General features: G+C 36.0%; 2 protein-coding genes across 2 annotated transcripts; one reads left to right on the plus strand and one right to left on the minus strand.

Moving 5' to 3' along the window:
- Window positions 1–1592: 1592 nt before the first annotated feature.
- Window positions 1593–6202, minus strand: LOC129788641 (phospholipase A2 group XV-like). The gene is made up of 5 exons (XM_055824864.1): window positions 5867–6202; window positions 5417–5791; window positions 4954–5353; window positions 4756–4878; window positions 1593–1905 (listed from the first exon to the last, which is right to left on the minus strand). The coding sequence occupies exons 1-5, from the start codon at window positions 6006–6008 to the stop codon at window positions 1680–1682; spliced, it is 1266 nt and encodes a 421-aa protein (XP_055680839.1). The 5' UTR covers window positions 6009–6202; the 3' UTR covers window positions 1593–1679.
- Window positions 6203–11140: 4938 nt separating this feature from the next.
- Window positions 11141–13160, plus strand: LOC129788635 (cell division cycle protein 23 homolog). The gene is made up of 2 exons (XM_055824859.1): window positions 11141–12032; window positions 12107–13160. Exons 1-2 carry the CDS (start codon window positions 11246–11248, stop codon window positions 13117–13119), a joined length of 1800 nt encoding a protein of 599 aa, XP_055680834.1. The 5' UTR covers window positions 11141–11245; the 3' UTR covers window positions 13120–13160.
- The last annotated feature ends 1149 nt before the right edge of the window (window positions 13161–14309 follow it).

Consider the following 14309-nt stretch of genomic DNA (forward strand, 5'->3'; position numbering starts at 1 on the left):
TTTTTTTTTGATAACTTGACGTTTCTTTCTTAACAATTGACGATCTTATTTTCGTTTAAAATTTTCTTTTTAATTTGACGTTTCTCTCTAATGTTTCGCAATTGCTTGAATATTTGACATTTGACGTTTCTTTCCTAACGTTTGACATCTATTTTAATATTTCATGTTTCTGTCTTAACGATTGACGTTTCTTTTTTGGTTGAAGTTTCCTTTTTTTTTTGTAACCCCCCTTACCTTCCCCCCCATAACCCAGTTTTAAGCTATACAGCTTATATGGAATTTGAAGTTTCCTATTTAACTTAACGTTCATTACTAATGTTTGACTTTTTTTTTGAATATTTGACGCTTCTTTCATAACAATTTATTGACGTTCCTTTTATAGCTTGAAATTTTCTTTATAATTTAACGTTCATTTCTAATGTTTAAAGTATTTTTGAGTATTTGACGTTCCTTAACATTTAACATTCGTACGTTCCAACATGTGACGTTCCTTTGCTAATTTGAAGCTTTTTTTAATTTGACGTTTTTTTCTAACGCTTAATGTTCATTTGAATATTTGACATTTCTTTCCTAATAATTGATGTTCCTTTAAATTTGACATTTCTTTCCTAACGTTAGACTTTTTTACTACGTTAAAAAAATCTTTTTCTTTAATTTCTCATCTTTCACTTTTTTCATTTTCATTCCTTTGACTTATCATGAAAAATTTTAATTAATTTTTAGGCTGTTTAGACACCCAAAAACCCTCTTCTAGCTACGCCACTGCCCCATCATCCCCTAATGCCCAAAAGCTTTCCCCAAAGTGTGTGTATGTGGATTATTTAATGATGAAATATTCAAAGTTTTCTCTTCTCTTTATCACTTCTTCGCGCTACTGTTCAACTGTGGATTTGCCATTTGTGATGAGGAGGAATATTTGGGGGAATGTGGGGGAGATTTTTGCTTCAGGGGGCAAGAAATACAGCGAACGACCAATATTCCTTTAGCGAGAGATTGGTGAGTTGTGGTAAGATTTATAACAAGTAATATCGCCTTGTTTGCTCATCAGCAACACTGTGTGTATCTACCGGCAGGATAATGGAGCTTACTCGTGCTTTAAGTATCGGATATTTTATCCATAATTCTCATTTCACTCAGTAATAGATCCTCCAAGTCCGCATGGTGGCATTTATGCTTAACTTCTTATGTAGGCTGAGTGTACACACAATGGCACGTTTTTCCCATATAAAAATGAAAGTGCTTTAGGTCAAATTGTGCGGGGAAGGAGCTTCTTCCCTATAAGTGGATAGAAGTATATTGAACTGCTTGCTAACTCGCGGAGGTTTTTTTTTGTCTTTCACCGCACTTTGAAGAATGTGGAGCATGTCAATTTTCATTGCCAAGCAAAACCGCATTCATATTGCAAATGTACTGTGGAGAAAAGCACATAAAACACCACACAAGAATATTTCACGGACTACCAGCAGGATAGTGGAGTGGTGTGGGAGTTGGGAGAATTAAGAGAGTAACAGGAGAATGTTTTTTTTTTATAGTAAAAGTCTTATGTTCTTTCTCTTTAATCTTATGGCAAGACACAAAAAAATATAATCTAATTTTCATCACAATTTTCACAAATTTGCTACACATAAACTACGAGTAGAGAGCCTCATATTTATTGCTGAATAAATACCTGAATTGGATTAATTAGCTGGAAGAAGCAAGTCCAGGATGTACTTGATGACACGACTATCACTGAGGATGGCCATGTGGTCCACCTCTGGAAGTTCCATCGTGTAGATTTTGGGCTTTTGCTTATCCCGCCACTGTGTACACGCCTGTAAGCTGCGTAGATTAACCGTCCCATCGCCATCCCCATTAATCAACTCTGGAGTACCGTCGAGACCTTTACTCTTGCGGTAGTACAGCCTAAAATAGAAATGAAGAGTTTGTCTCATTCTTCAAGAGCTTTGCTGTGAGCAACAATCCTCCTCAATCCTCCATTGAAAGCTCTCAAGACTAGGCCAATGAACTCCCTTTACCCATACGAGGGAATTTCTCTTGGAAACAACCTCTAAGGAGGATCTCCTCAGGAGGGTTTGTAGCATCTTTTCAATTGACTCATAAATGCCATCATTGCGTAACGGATTAGTGAGATGCCGCCGTAAGGACGCAAAGAGAATCCCGCATATCCCGCAGCATAAAAACATTTGGCGAAGAAATTTTTCTTTTATGATTCACACGACATAAAGTTCTTTTTATTTGACTTTTATATCCTCCCCCCCCCTCGCACCAAACCTTGGACCACTCAAAATATATAATTCCCACTAATTGTCATTTTTTGTGCTTTCTAAATTTTCTCATTTTCCCAAATACCTCATGCGAATTAATTAAATAAAATAAAATTTAAAACAAATTAATCTTCTTAACACAGGTTATTAAACACCGTGAGAAAGCAACACGTATTTTCAGCATGAAGAAGCTTTTGAGTTCAAGGAATTGTTTTGATTTTTCCACCAAGAAACATATTGAAAAAGAAAATCTCGCGTGAAGAGATTTAGAAGAAATTACTCCGTTATTTTGCAAAGAAATTATTTTATGCTAAATAAGCTGTAAATGAGCCAAAACAATTTTGTGAAATAAATGCGAAGTTTGCAGATTAATCTATATAATAAAGAAAGGATTTCGTGTCTGTACAGCTATACAAATCTACACCGTTTGACCGATCGTGATGAAATTTGGTACAGAGACTCCTTATATCAGGCGCTTTCGAATGGCCGTATTCATTTTCCCCCCAAAGCCCCCCTTCAGGTAGCCCCCATATAAAAGTCATGTATTTTTTGCGAATTTTTGAATTTGGCGCCTGAAATGTTGTATGAAAATGATTTCTTCTCTTTGCAAATTTTTTTCTTTTGGGTTTGATGAGAGCTCTCCATCTTCTCTTCTATATAATAAAGAAAGGATCTATCTATATAATAAAGAAAGGATTTCGTGTCTGTACAGCTATACAAATCTACACCGTTTGACCGATCGTGATGAAATTTGGTACAGAGACTCCTTATATCAGGCGCTTTCGAATGGCCGTATTCATTTTCCCCCCAAAGCCCCCCTTCAGGTAGCCCCCATATAAAAGTCATGCATTTTTTGCAAATTTTTGAATTTCGCGCCTGAAATGTTGTATGAAAATGATTTCTTCTCTTTGCAAATTTTTTCTTTTGGGATCGATAAGTGGCCCAAATCTGCCTTTAAACCATCATAATTTATTTTCTCTCTGAAATTTGCGCGAAGCGCAACAAATCCCCGCGAAGCGGGGCGAGGTAAATTGGAGCGAAGCGACAATTTACCTCGTTTTAAATAATTATTTCGCATAATTCCTCTCGCTAAAAAGGCCAAATGCCACATAAAATGAAAAATATTGACACAAAAGACTTTCCCCTCAAGTTATGTTTGGTGGAGTTTATTTATTTACATTTAATCATGGCTAAAAGGCACGTGATATCTGTGACTTTTAACCTCTGCTAATATTCGCAGAGAGATGATAAGATTTTGTGAAATAAATGCAGCTTGTTTTGTGGAGAAAGTGAAAGATCGCAGAAGAAACTTTAAAAATATATTTTTTTAATTGATTTGTTGGTAAAAAAAAATAATTTTTATCGAGTTAGAATAGTTTTGCACGGAGTTATTATTTATGTTTCTTGTATCGTTTTCGCAGCCTGAATGAAACAATAAAAATTAAAACAGTGAAACATTAATTTTTATCTTGAACGGTCCTTTTAGAGGATTTATATTATAATAAGTACGTAAGTTTTCATATAAAAAAAATAAATAAAATTTTAATAATCAAAGAAAATTTGATTTTTAATTTTTCACGACATTTTCACATAAAAAAATCACATATAAGAAGAAATTTTCATCTTTGTTTCATAAATATCCTTGAAACAAAATGTAAAGCAAGAAACTGAAACTCCCAGAAAGACAATCCTAACTCAGATTTCTTTGATGTTAACCCTTTCGCGTCCACGTGAAACATTGAAACATTGAAATTCGCTCTTTTTATCTCGATATTTATTCTATGGATGCTTCCAGAAGACTTTCCTGAGTCAGAACGTCTTCTTTTGTCTCTTTTCTGTGAATTTGATGTATTTGTAATTTGAAAAAAAAAAAAGTTTCACGTTTGAGTCTACTTATGACCCAAAAAAACGCGAAAGGGTCAAAATATTTTTTATGGATGTATCTAGAGAACATTTCTCAGACAAAACGATTTCTTCAGCTTCTTCCGCGTGAAATTAATGCATTTTAAACTTGAAAAACAAAGGTTAAGCTTATAAAAATTTAGTAAAATGTAATGCTTCACGTTTCGGTCTCATTATGACCAAAAGAACGCAAAGGGTTAATTATCGTATTACACAGTAAATTAATTATTTTTTGTGTGGAAAAAATCAGCAATAAAGTAATTTTTTGTCCAAGAAATCATTAAAGTTTTTCGACAATTGAACGCCCTTTTAAAAAAATATATTTCTTATTAAAATCCAAGGCAAATCACATTGAAAAATAACGTTAAATAAGGATCAACCTCATAAGGTTTATGAATCACAAATACTACAGTATAATTCAGCATAATTTTTGTGAATTTTTTATCAAATAATTTCTTAAAAAATTCCACTGTTAAATAAATTTTATCTCTCCCCCTAAAACTCATCTTAAATATGATTAAAGGGTCAATAAACAAGCTGAGAGAATTGAGTGCAAGGTCAGATGGGGCATTAATTTTGTACTCACTTCTCCACTGTACTGATATTCGTTCCATAGAGAGCATGAACCTCCACATCGGGCGGAGAGAAGTTCATCATGTATTTCTTGTTATCCTGCATCATATCCCATCCAGTGCGATACTGCAAATCGCTGGAAAAAGGATTTTTTGTGAGAATTTTACTTTTAAATGATTAAAATTCAATAAAAAAGGCAAAAGGATCTTACTCAAAGAACTCTTCGAGCTGATTGTAGGTGTAGGCACGACTCTGGGTCTGAACGAGAATCTCATCGGGTTTCCAGAAGAGGGGGGAGGGCATCAGCCATGCCAGAGATGGGGATGTAATTTGCTCAGCTCTCATTGTTTTCCCACTTAGGGCGAATGATCCTAAATCATCCCCAATGGCAAAGACCTTCACGGCTTTTGCACTTCCCGCCCAGGCGCCGGCGAGTGTTACAAGGCGCGCAATGTATTTGTCCTTCCAGGCGCGCGTCTGTTGCTGCAGGAAGACCAAGGACATTGGACCACCCATACTGTGGGCAATTAGGGTGACGGGTTGATTCTCATTCAGTGCATACGTCTCCTCAATGAGCACCTTAAAGTCCACAAACCACTGTGTGTTCTCATCTAACAAAACAAAGACAAAGAGATGAATCACAAGTCTGCCCTTGACCCAAAATCCGCACTTACTTGGTGCCTTCCGGAAGTCATAGGGAGCCCCTCTAATTGAGACATTTCTCACATAACCAACGGAAGCCAGAGCATTTCCAATGTCCTTGAAGTAACTCCCCGCTGAAGCATGACTCGGATCGAGCCATTCAACTGTCTCAGCTGTTCCCCATCCTGGGATCCTTGTTGTGACTCCTGGGGAGTTACTCGTGGTGCGCGTTACATTGTCATAGTACAGCTTAACATTGTCAATCCAACAATCAATCACCAGGGGGACGAGAAGTTCAAGATTCAACCAGATGTTGAAGAAATCCTTTGTGTGCTTCTGACAAATGTAATGCACCACATCGGGTTTATCCAATTTCGCATCTACTTGACTTCCTCCATCACCTGGCACTAAAATCACAAGAAATATTTTCTCAAAAAAAAATCCTTTATCCTTGAAGTCTTCCGGAAGGGGTCCTTCCTTACCAAAAATGACGGGAGAGCGTTTTTCCGGATCCCCCCTGTAGCGTCTTCCACGAAATCTGAAGAAACTCTCCCCACCCCCTATGGAAGCCAAAAGAATGCACCCAAAGAGGAGCCAGATGCACAAATTCCAACGGAAGAACATTTTTCCCCTTGACCACTTTTTTCTCTCAAATCGTATGATCTGCTAGCGCGTCACGACAACACTGTCACGACAAACTTCAGCAAAATGAACAACAAGGGGACTATTTGCGAGACAACTGAGGTCAATTGCCAGCTCACAGTATCAGCTAATCAGCTCTTTTTATCAGTGACGCACTTTTGGCTTTATGTTTTTTTTTTTTTTTTTTTTTTTTTTTTTTATTTTAAAGCTTTACGGCCCCAGCCTTTTCAAGCCACAAGGCCAAACGTCATTTGACGTCTACACACAATATACATATACTCTTATATTACTAGTTTGTTTGAATTTGAATTTTTGTCGTTGGTTTAATTTGTTCTGGTTTTGTTTACTCTTATTTAGGATAGAGTATTATCCTGTTCTATAAGGATGTATCATACCATAATAGTATATGGTAAAGTTGTACATTCTTATTGTTACTTATAATATATGAGTGTTTGTTTGTGTTTAAATGTCTATGTTGTTTTCCTTGGTGAACTCGTAGATTTCTATCAATTTGTTTGTCTTGTTCTCTTTGAGTATGCTCTGGAGGTCTGGGGCGTTGGTGATGGATTTGTATTTCCTTCTTGAGATATCATACTTTTTACAGTTTATTATGATGTGATTCGCGTTTTCTTCTGTATTGCAAAGATCGCATTGATCGTTTTCGCTTATTTTTATTATTTTAAGGAATTTCTTATCATAAGAGTGTCCGCTTCTAAGTCTATTTATTAGTTTAGTTGCTCTAGCGTTTAGTTTTTTATTTTTGAACCAGGGTTTATCTTCTAATTTGTTATTTCTTATCTGTTTGTTGTATTTACCTACATTTTCTGTTATGTTTTGATAGTCTGATTTCCATTTAACTTTAAGATTTTCTAGTATTTTTTCTTTATCTAATTCTTCTGTATTTGTTCCAGTTTCTTCAAATTCTTCGTAATTGTTTTTGATGTAGTTTATGTTTTCAAGTTCTCTATATTGGTTTATAATGTTGGGACAGCTGTCTGGCCCTTGTATTCTTCTAATAAGATGTTTTATTGTGTTTTTTTCATGTTCTAATCTAGTTGGCATTTCTCCTACGTCTGCTAACATAGATGTTATTGGTGTGGATTTTGTATATCCCATTACGATTCTGAGGGCTTTATTTTTAACTATTTGTAAAATATTTTTTTCTAATAGATTTTCCTTGTGATCCCATACTACTGGTGCAGCATAGTTGATTCTGGAGTTGATTAGAGATTTATATATCATAGTTAATGATTTTGGATGGGCTCCTCCCCTGCTTCTGCTAAAGATTTTAAGGAGATTTATGTATTTCTCACATTGTGCTTTTATTTCTTTTTTGTGGATTTTGAAATTAAGCTGTTTGTCTATATATACGCCTAGTATTTTGTGGTATCTTTCTTCTTTTATTTTTATATTGTTAATTTTTATTTCTCCTTTATCTTTACTTGTTTTATCGAATTGTATATATTTACATTTATTTGGGTTTAGTTCTAAATCTAGTTTTTTTAGTTCTTTCTTGAGTGTTTCGCATAATTTGTTTGCATTTTGGTATAATTGGGTGTTATTTTTTCCTGAGACTATTAGTGTTATGTCATCTGCAAATTGTAATATTTTGCAGTCTCTTGAGTTAATTTTGTGTAGGTTTATGGTATATAAGTTAAATAGTGTTGGGCTGAGTATACTACCTTGCGGTAGTCCTGTGCTTGTTAATATAGTTTCTGTATAGCTTTCTTCGTCTATTATTATTTCTCTATTATTCAGTAGGTGTTCGAGCCAGTTAGTTATTTCTGTGGGAAAGTTAAGTTCTTTTAATTTTTTTATTAGTATGTCAATGTTTACGTTATCGAATGCTTTACTAATGTCAGTTATTATAGCTATGCTTCTCATGCCTTTTTTATTATTTTCTTTTATAGTATTTGTTAGATTTAGTAGGTAGTCTGTTGTGTTTCTGTTTTTTCTGAATCCATATGTATTACTTGGAAGTATTTTGTTGTTGTATACTATGTTATTTATTTTATTTATTAGTATTTTATGGAAATTTTTTGCTATTACATTTAGGAGTGCTATTGGTCTATAGCTTGCAATGTCCATTTCGTCTTTATTAGGTTTTAGTATTGGTATTATTTTTGATTTTTTCCAACTGTTAGGGACTTTTTGTTCTCTCCATGTTTTGTTATATATATTTGTTATGGCTTTAATGTTTTCGTCTGTTAGTTTTTTCATCATTTCATGTGATATTTCATTTATGCCTGGGGTTGTATTTTTGTTTGATTTTATTATTTCTTTTACTTCTTCGAATGTGCAAAAATCATAGTCTATATCTATAGATTGTGTTGTTATAGTTTTATATTCTTCTTCTACGAAGTTGTATTCTATAAAGTCTATTCCTTGTTCCCTAGTTTCTATTATGTTATTTTTTCTTTTGATTTTTTTGTTGTTGAATCTATTTACTTTCTCCCATATTTCTAAAGGGCTGCTCCCTGGGTTTATACTTTCTATAAAAGTAATCCATGCTTTCTTTTTTGATTTCTTTATTTCTAGCTTAAGTCTAGCTGTTATTTTTCTAAGTTCTTTAGCTGTATATTCTGTATTATGTTTTTTATATAGTTTAAATTTTTCTTTTTTTATTTTCCACAGTCTTCCTATTTCTTCAGTCCACCAATATTTTGGTATATATTTGTCATTATTGTCTTTGAATGTTTTTATATTATTGAGAATTATTTTCTTTATTTCTCCTTCAATTTCTTCTGCTGTTGTACATTCATTAAGATTTAGCTTGTTTTTTAGTTGTATTTTAATTTCGCTTAAATCTAGTTTTGTTTTAAGTTTATTTTGTTGGTTCTGTTTTCCTACACTAATTTTTATATCTATAGGGAAGTGGTCTGATCCTATCTCTGTTTCATTTATATTCCATTGTACTTTATCTATAAGGTTGGGGGATATTAGAGTTAGGTCTATTGCTGATGTTGTGTTGAAGTGACTGCTGTAGTGGGTGTGTTGGCCGTCATTGATGCATATTAGGTTTGATTCTGAGATTAGTTCAGCTATTAGTACACCTCTTCCATTGTTTATTGAGTTGTTTTCCCACATATCATGTCTTGCATTGAAATCACCACCTAAAATCACATTGTTTTTGTTCACTAGTTCATTTAAGAGTTTTTCTAGTTTGTCTTTTATGTCACTATTTCTAATTTGGGGTGGGATATATATTGAGATCAATGTGTAGTCTTTGTTTTCTTTTTTTATTTGCACTTCTATAACTTCTAGAGGTTCTAGATCATTTCTCACTTTACTTTTGCTGATAATTTTATTATTTATTAGTATACCAACACCTCCGTATCCGTTCTCACGGCTGTGTAGGTGTTTTCTGAATCCTGGGATATTAATTTTTGATTTTTTATTTGTCCATATTTCACTTAGTAAGGCACATTCAGTTTTATTTTCGTTTATGTACTGTTCTAGTAATGATTTATTTGATTTTAAACTTCTTATGTTAATTTGTGTGATTATCATTGATTAGTTGTTAGTTTGGATTTATTCTTTGTACGTGAAGAGTGGTTGATTTCCATCCAGCACGTCACGAATGTAGTCAATGGTTTCTTCGTTCGGGGTTTTGTCTGCGTGTGCCATTTTGCTTATTATCTGCACCATATCAATCAGCTTGTTGTTTTTGTTCTTAAGGTCTTCATTTAGTTGGTTGATTTTGATGATTTGAGCCATTGTTTTCTCGTTCCTGTTTTCTGTCTTGTTTGGTGGTGTGTCTCTCTCGCTTTCTTCTATCATCTTTATTGCCTCTCTATAATTGCATTTCTTTGCAATCATTTTTGTTTTTATTTTTGTTTGTCTTTTCCTTTCAGGGCATTCTTTATCATTTGTTGGGTGTTCCCCGGTCTTACAATACTTGCAATAAGTATTGCAGTCGTGTCCATTTACGTTCAAATTGGTGCAATTGGGGCATCTTTCTTCGTTTTTGCAGATTTTTTTAAAATGTCCGTAGCACAGACATTTTTTGCAGTATGTGGGTGGGGGTATAAAGAGTCTCACTCTGAAACTCGCCCCGTAAATTTTGATGGTTGTTGGGAGGTGGAAGGCCCTGAAGGTTACCTTCACCTTGTTTGATTTCTCCAATTTGTTTTCCGTCGCGTTTAATTTCATCATGCGTTCAATTTTTATGATTGGTGATTCGCATTCTGACTCCTGTATTATTTCTTTTGTGTCGAAATTAATTGGGATGTCGTCTACGACACCGATGGAGTGTATGTACGCTGATGGCACATATACTCTGTAGCGCTTGATTCTTGTAATATTTATGTCCTGCAGAATTTTGTTAGCTGAATCCCAGCTGTTAGTAGTTACCTTTATTCTTCTTGCTGAGAGTTTTTTTATCTCAACAATCCTGTTTCGTCCAATTATTCTGCAGATTTCTCTGGCAGTTTCAACTGTGTTTGCGTTGTCCTTCTCCATCATTAATATGAAGGGACCTTTGTCCTGCCTGTTGTACTTAATTAATTCTTCCGTTTCTTGTTTGTTGTTTTTTTCGGGGATCTCGTTCTGGGTATTGGTCATCTTTTGGAACATATGTTTTCTTTGTTCCTCGATTTGGGGTAAGGGTTCCTTTGTCCATGTTTTTATTTCTGTTTCCTCATCTTCGTCCACGGCCATGTTCGTGCATGGTTCGTCTATTTGTGTTGACGAGGAGGATGCGGCTTCCATTTTTTGTTTTTTGTTCTTCTGTGGGGATTTTCCAGGTTTGTTTTTTTTCTTTCCTTTGTTCATCGTTTCTATTGTTTGAATGGGGTGTAGGGGTATTTGATTATTATGTGGGTTGTCATCTCTTTTTGTATTATTTTTAATTTTGTTTTTTAGTATATTAAGTGTTTCACTGTTTATTTCTATTTCTCGGTATTTTTCTATTGTTATCAGTTCATTGTTTAGTTTCACTTTGTTCGTGCCCTTATGGGCCACTTTATTTGGGGGATAGAACCCTTTACTTCCGTTATATTTTTTTCTACTTTCCTGGATCTTTGGAATTGACGGAACACTCTCGGCTTTATGTTTTTGTTATTCAAACAAAAATGTAAACAACAGCTGGAGAAGTGAGGTTATGGCGTGCAATTTAGGGGCCGCGCACCTAGCACAACATAACCTCACTTTGGTGTTTTGATTTTTTTCTGTGTAAACAATTTTCCCGCGAGAGAAAAGGAAGTTTTCGGAAGCAAAAAATGAGCCTGGATCTGCTGAATATATCCCTGGGGGATGTAAAGAAGGACATAATGCAGGGAATTGTGGAGTGCAACAAGAGAGGCCTTCTGCAGAGCGCTAAATGGCTGGCGGAGCTGAATTTTGGGAATCAGAAAGCCCTCAGCGGTAGGACGAAGCAGATGGTACCGCCACAGCATCTTGTCCTCGCGGAGACGGGCATTGGGAATGTGGAGTATGATGAGTATTACCTGGCCAAGGCGTACTTTGACTGCCGTGAATATGACCGGGCGGCGTATTTCACGCGCGAGAGCGTCTCCCCAGTTCCCAAGTTCCTCCACCTCTACTCCCGGTACATGGCGAAGGAGAAGAAACGCCTGGACAACATGACAGACAGCCTCACCATGAATGATGCGTCTGAGCTGAAGGATCTCAATGAATTGATGGAAGATCTCAAGGTGGAGTACAACGAACGGAAACTCGATGGGTATTGTCTCTACCTCTACGGGGTGATGCTGAAGAAGCAAAATCTCAACCAATTGGCTGTTAATGTTCTCCTTGAGGCCGTCAATCAGGCCCCAATGCTCTGGGCTGCATGGCTTGAACTCTCTCCACTCATTCCGGACAAAGAGAAGTTGCTCTCAGTGAAACTTCCGGATCATTGGATGAAGAACATCTTCATTGCACACACATACATTGAACTCCTCCTCAATGATGAAGGGATCAAGCAGTATCAGGATCTTCAGCATGCTGGCTTCAGTAGCTTCTACATTACCTCTCAACTTGCAATTGCTCATCACAACAAGAGAGGTTCGTTGAAGGCTTCCGGAAAGAATCTTTCCTCCGGCAAAAAAAATTAATTTCTCTCTTTCTCATTTTTCCAGACGTTGAGAAAGCCATTGAAATCTTCCAACAGCTTCAGCAGGAAGACCCCTATCGTCTGGACAATTTAGATATCTATTCCAATCTTCTCTTTGTGAAGGAATTAAAGACGGAAATGGCTCATTTGGCGCACAAAGCCGTTGAGATAAATAAATATCGTCCGGAAACATGCTGTGTCATTGGGAATTACTACAGCATCCGGCTGGAGCATCAGCGAGCCATTACGTACTTCCAGCGAGCTCTCAAGCTGAATCCACAGTACCTGTCAGCATGGACGCTAATGGGGCACGAATACATGGAGATTAAGAACACCAATGCTGCAATTCAGTGCTACCGGAAGGCCATTGAGGTGAATAGTCGTGATTTCCGGGCATGGTATGGCCTCGGGCAGGCCTATGAGATCCTAAAGATGCCCTTCTACAGCCTCTACTACTACAAAACAGCTCAGCAGCTGCGGCCGTACGATAGTCGCATGCTCGTGGCCCTGGGGGAGACGTACGAGAAGCTGGAGAAGAACCTCAATGCCCTGCGATGCTACAAGAAGGCCTGCAATGTTGGGGATATCGAAGGAATAGCTCTTCTCAAGTTAGGCAATCTCCATGAGAAATTGGGTGACTGGAAGAATGCCATTCCCGCATTCCTCGAATATTGCTCCGATGATCGCCCTGTCCTGGACAAAGCATCCCTCTACCGGACTTTTGCAAAGCTCGGCACGTACTACGAGAGCATCGGGAACTACGATGAAGCAGCGCGTTTCGCCTACAAAGCCCTGGAGCACGATGAGACGAAGAATGAGGCAAAATCTCTGCTGAAGACAATCACAAATAAACGAGCAGCCACGCAGGCGGTGCCCCCGGAAGTCACGTCGCCACGTCAACCGGAACCCTACATGAGTGAAGTGGTGTACATGGAGGAGAGCGATATGGTAATCGAGGGGAGTATCATAAGTGAGGATCAGCCGGAGGAGAGGCCTATTTTTGATGATAGCAATGAATCCATGTTCACAAACTACTGAGAGATCCTGCCACGAATAAAAATTGTTTATTTTGATAAAAATAATTTATTTCTGCCACTCATTTCCCCTTCCACCACCTATGATCTCCTGGCTGCGGGTTTAGGATGAATTTCTCCGTTTTTAGTCAGATTTTTTCAAAGCCAGAATAAACTTTAAGTTAGACTATAGTTTTCTCCAAACTAGGTTTAAGTTTTTAAAGTCAGTCCTAAGATTTTTAAGTAAAGTCTTTGTTTTGTAGACTAGACTTAAGTTTTTATTTTTAAGGTCAGACTTTTAAGGTTTCAAGGCTAGATCAAGTTGAACTGAGGCCGAATTCGTCTTAAGAGTCTGACTTAAAGAACCTAAGGTTCGGCTTAAAAAAAAAGTAGGCCAGTCTTAGTAAACGGCTTAGCTTTGTTTCTTAAGTCTGGCTTAATTTTTTTTAAATCAAAATTTCATTTTTTGAGGTGTTACAGAATTTACTTTCAGTAGTTAAAACAGGCTAGGTTTAGAATGCACTTAACCCTACCTCACTATGACTTTGAAAACTTAAAAGAAAATAGATCAGCATAAAAAAATTAAAGCTAGTTTAAAAGAGCCTAATATTTAACTTTAAAAAACTGAGTTTTAGCTTAATATAAATTAGAGGCAAAATTATTCACTACTCAGTTGGGCTTAAAAATTTAAGTCATTTTTTAAGTAGGTCTTAAGGTTTTAAATCAATTTTTTAAAGTTTGACTTAAAATTTTTAAATCGGTCTTAAAATTTGTAAGTCTGACTTAAAAGTAAGTCGGTCTTAAAACTTTTAAGTCAGATTAAGAGATTGCATATTTTTCATATTTTTTATTTATATATAAATTTATAGAAAAATATGGAATCTGTTAATCTGACTTAAAATATTTAAGACCGACTTAAAAATTTTAAAACCGATCTACAAATTTTAAGACCGATTTAAAAATCTTAAATCAGACTTAAAAAAATTGACTCAAAACCTTAAGACCGACTTAAAACCCGACTTCAATTTTTAGGTCCGACTGAGTAGTGAATTCCACTCTAGACCTCGATTAAAAAACTAAAGATCAGCTTATTAAACAAGGGGTGTTTTTCTGGCGAATATTTTGGTGTTTTAAGCGAATCATCCGAATATTTCCAAAGATCTGAATATTTGATTTCACATAAACATTTTTTCCTAAAAGCCGAACTCAAAGCCG

This window comes from Lutzomyia longipalpis, chromosome 2 (genome assembly GCF_024334085.1).
Source record: "Lutzomyia longipalpis isolate SR_M1_2022 chromosome 2, ASM2433408v1".
NCBI lineage: Eukaryota > Metazoa > Arthropoda > Insecta > Diptera > Psychodidae > Lutzomyia > Lutzomyia longipalpis.

Coding starts and splice junctions, on each gene's coding strand:
- LOC129788641 (XM_055824864.1), bottom strand. CDS start 6,008: ATGTTCTTCCGTTGGAATTTGTGCATCTGGCTCCTCTTTGGGTGCATT. Junction 5,354..5,416: donor TGACTTCCGGAAGGCACCAA/GTAAGTGCGGAT, acceptor TTGTTTTGTTAG/ATGAGAACACACAGTGGTTT. Junction 1,906..4,755: donor AATATCAGTACAGTGGAGAA/GTGAGTACAAAA, acceptor TTTCTATTTTAG/GCTGTACTACCGCAAGAGTA.
- LOC129788635 (XM_055824859.1), top strand. CDS start 11,246: ATGAGCCTGGATCTGCTGAATATATCCCTGGGGGATGTAAAGAAGGAC. Junction 12,033..12,106: donor TGCTCATCACAACAAGAGAG/GTTCGTTGAAGG, acceptor TCATTTTTCCAG/ACGTTGAGAAAGCCATTGAA.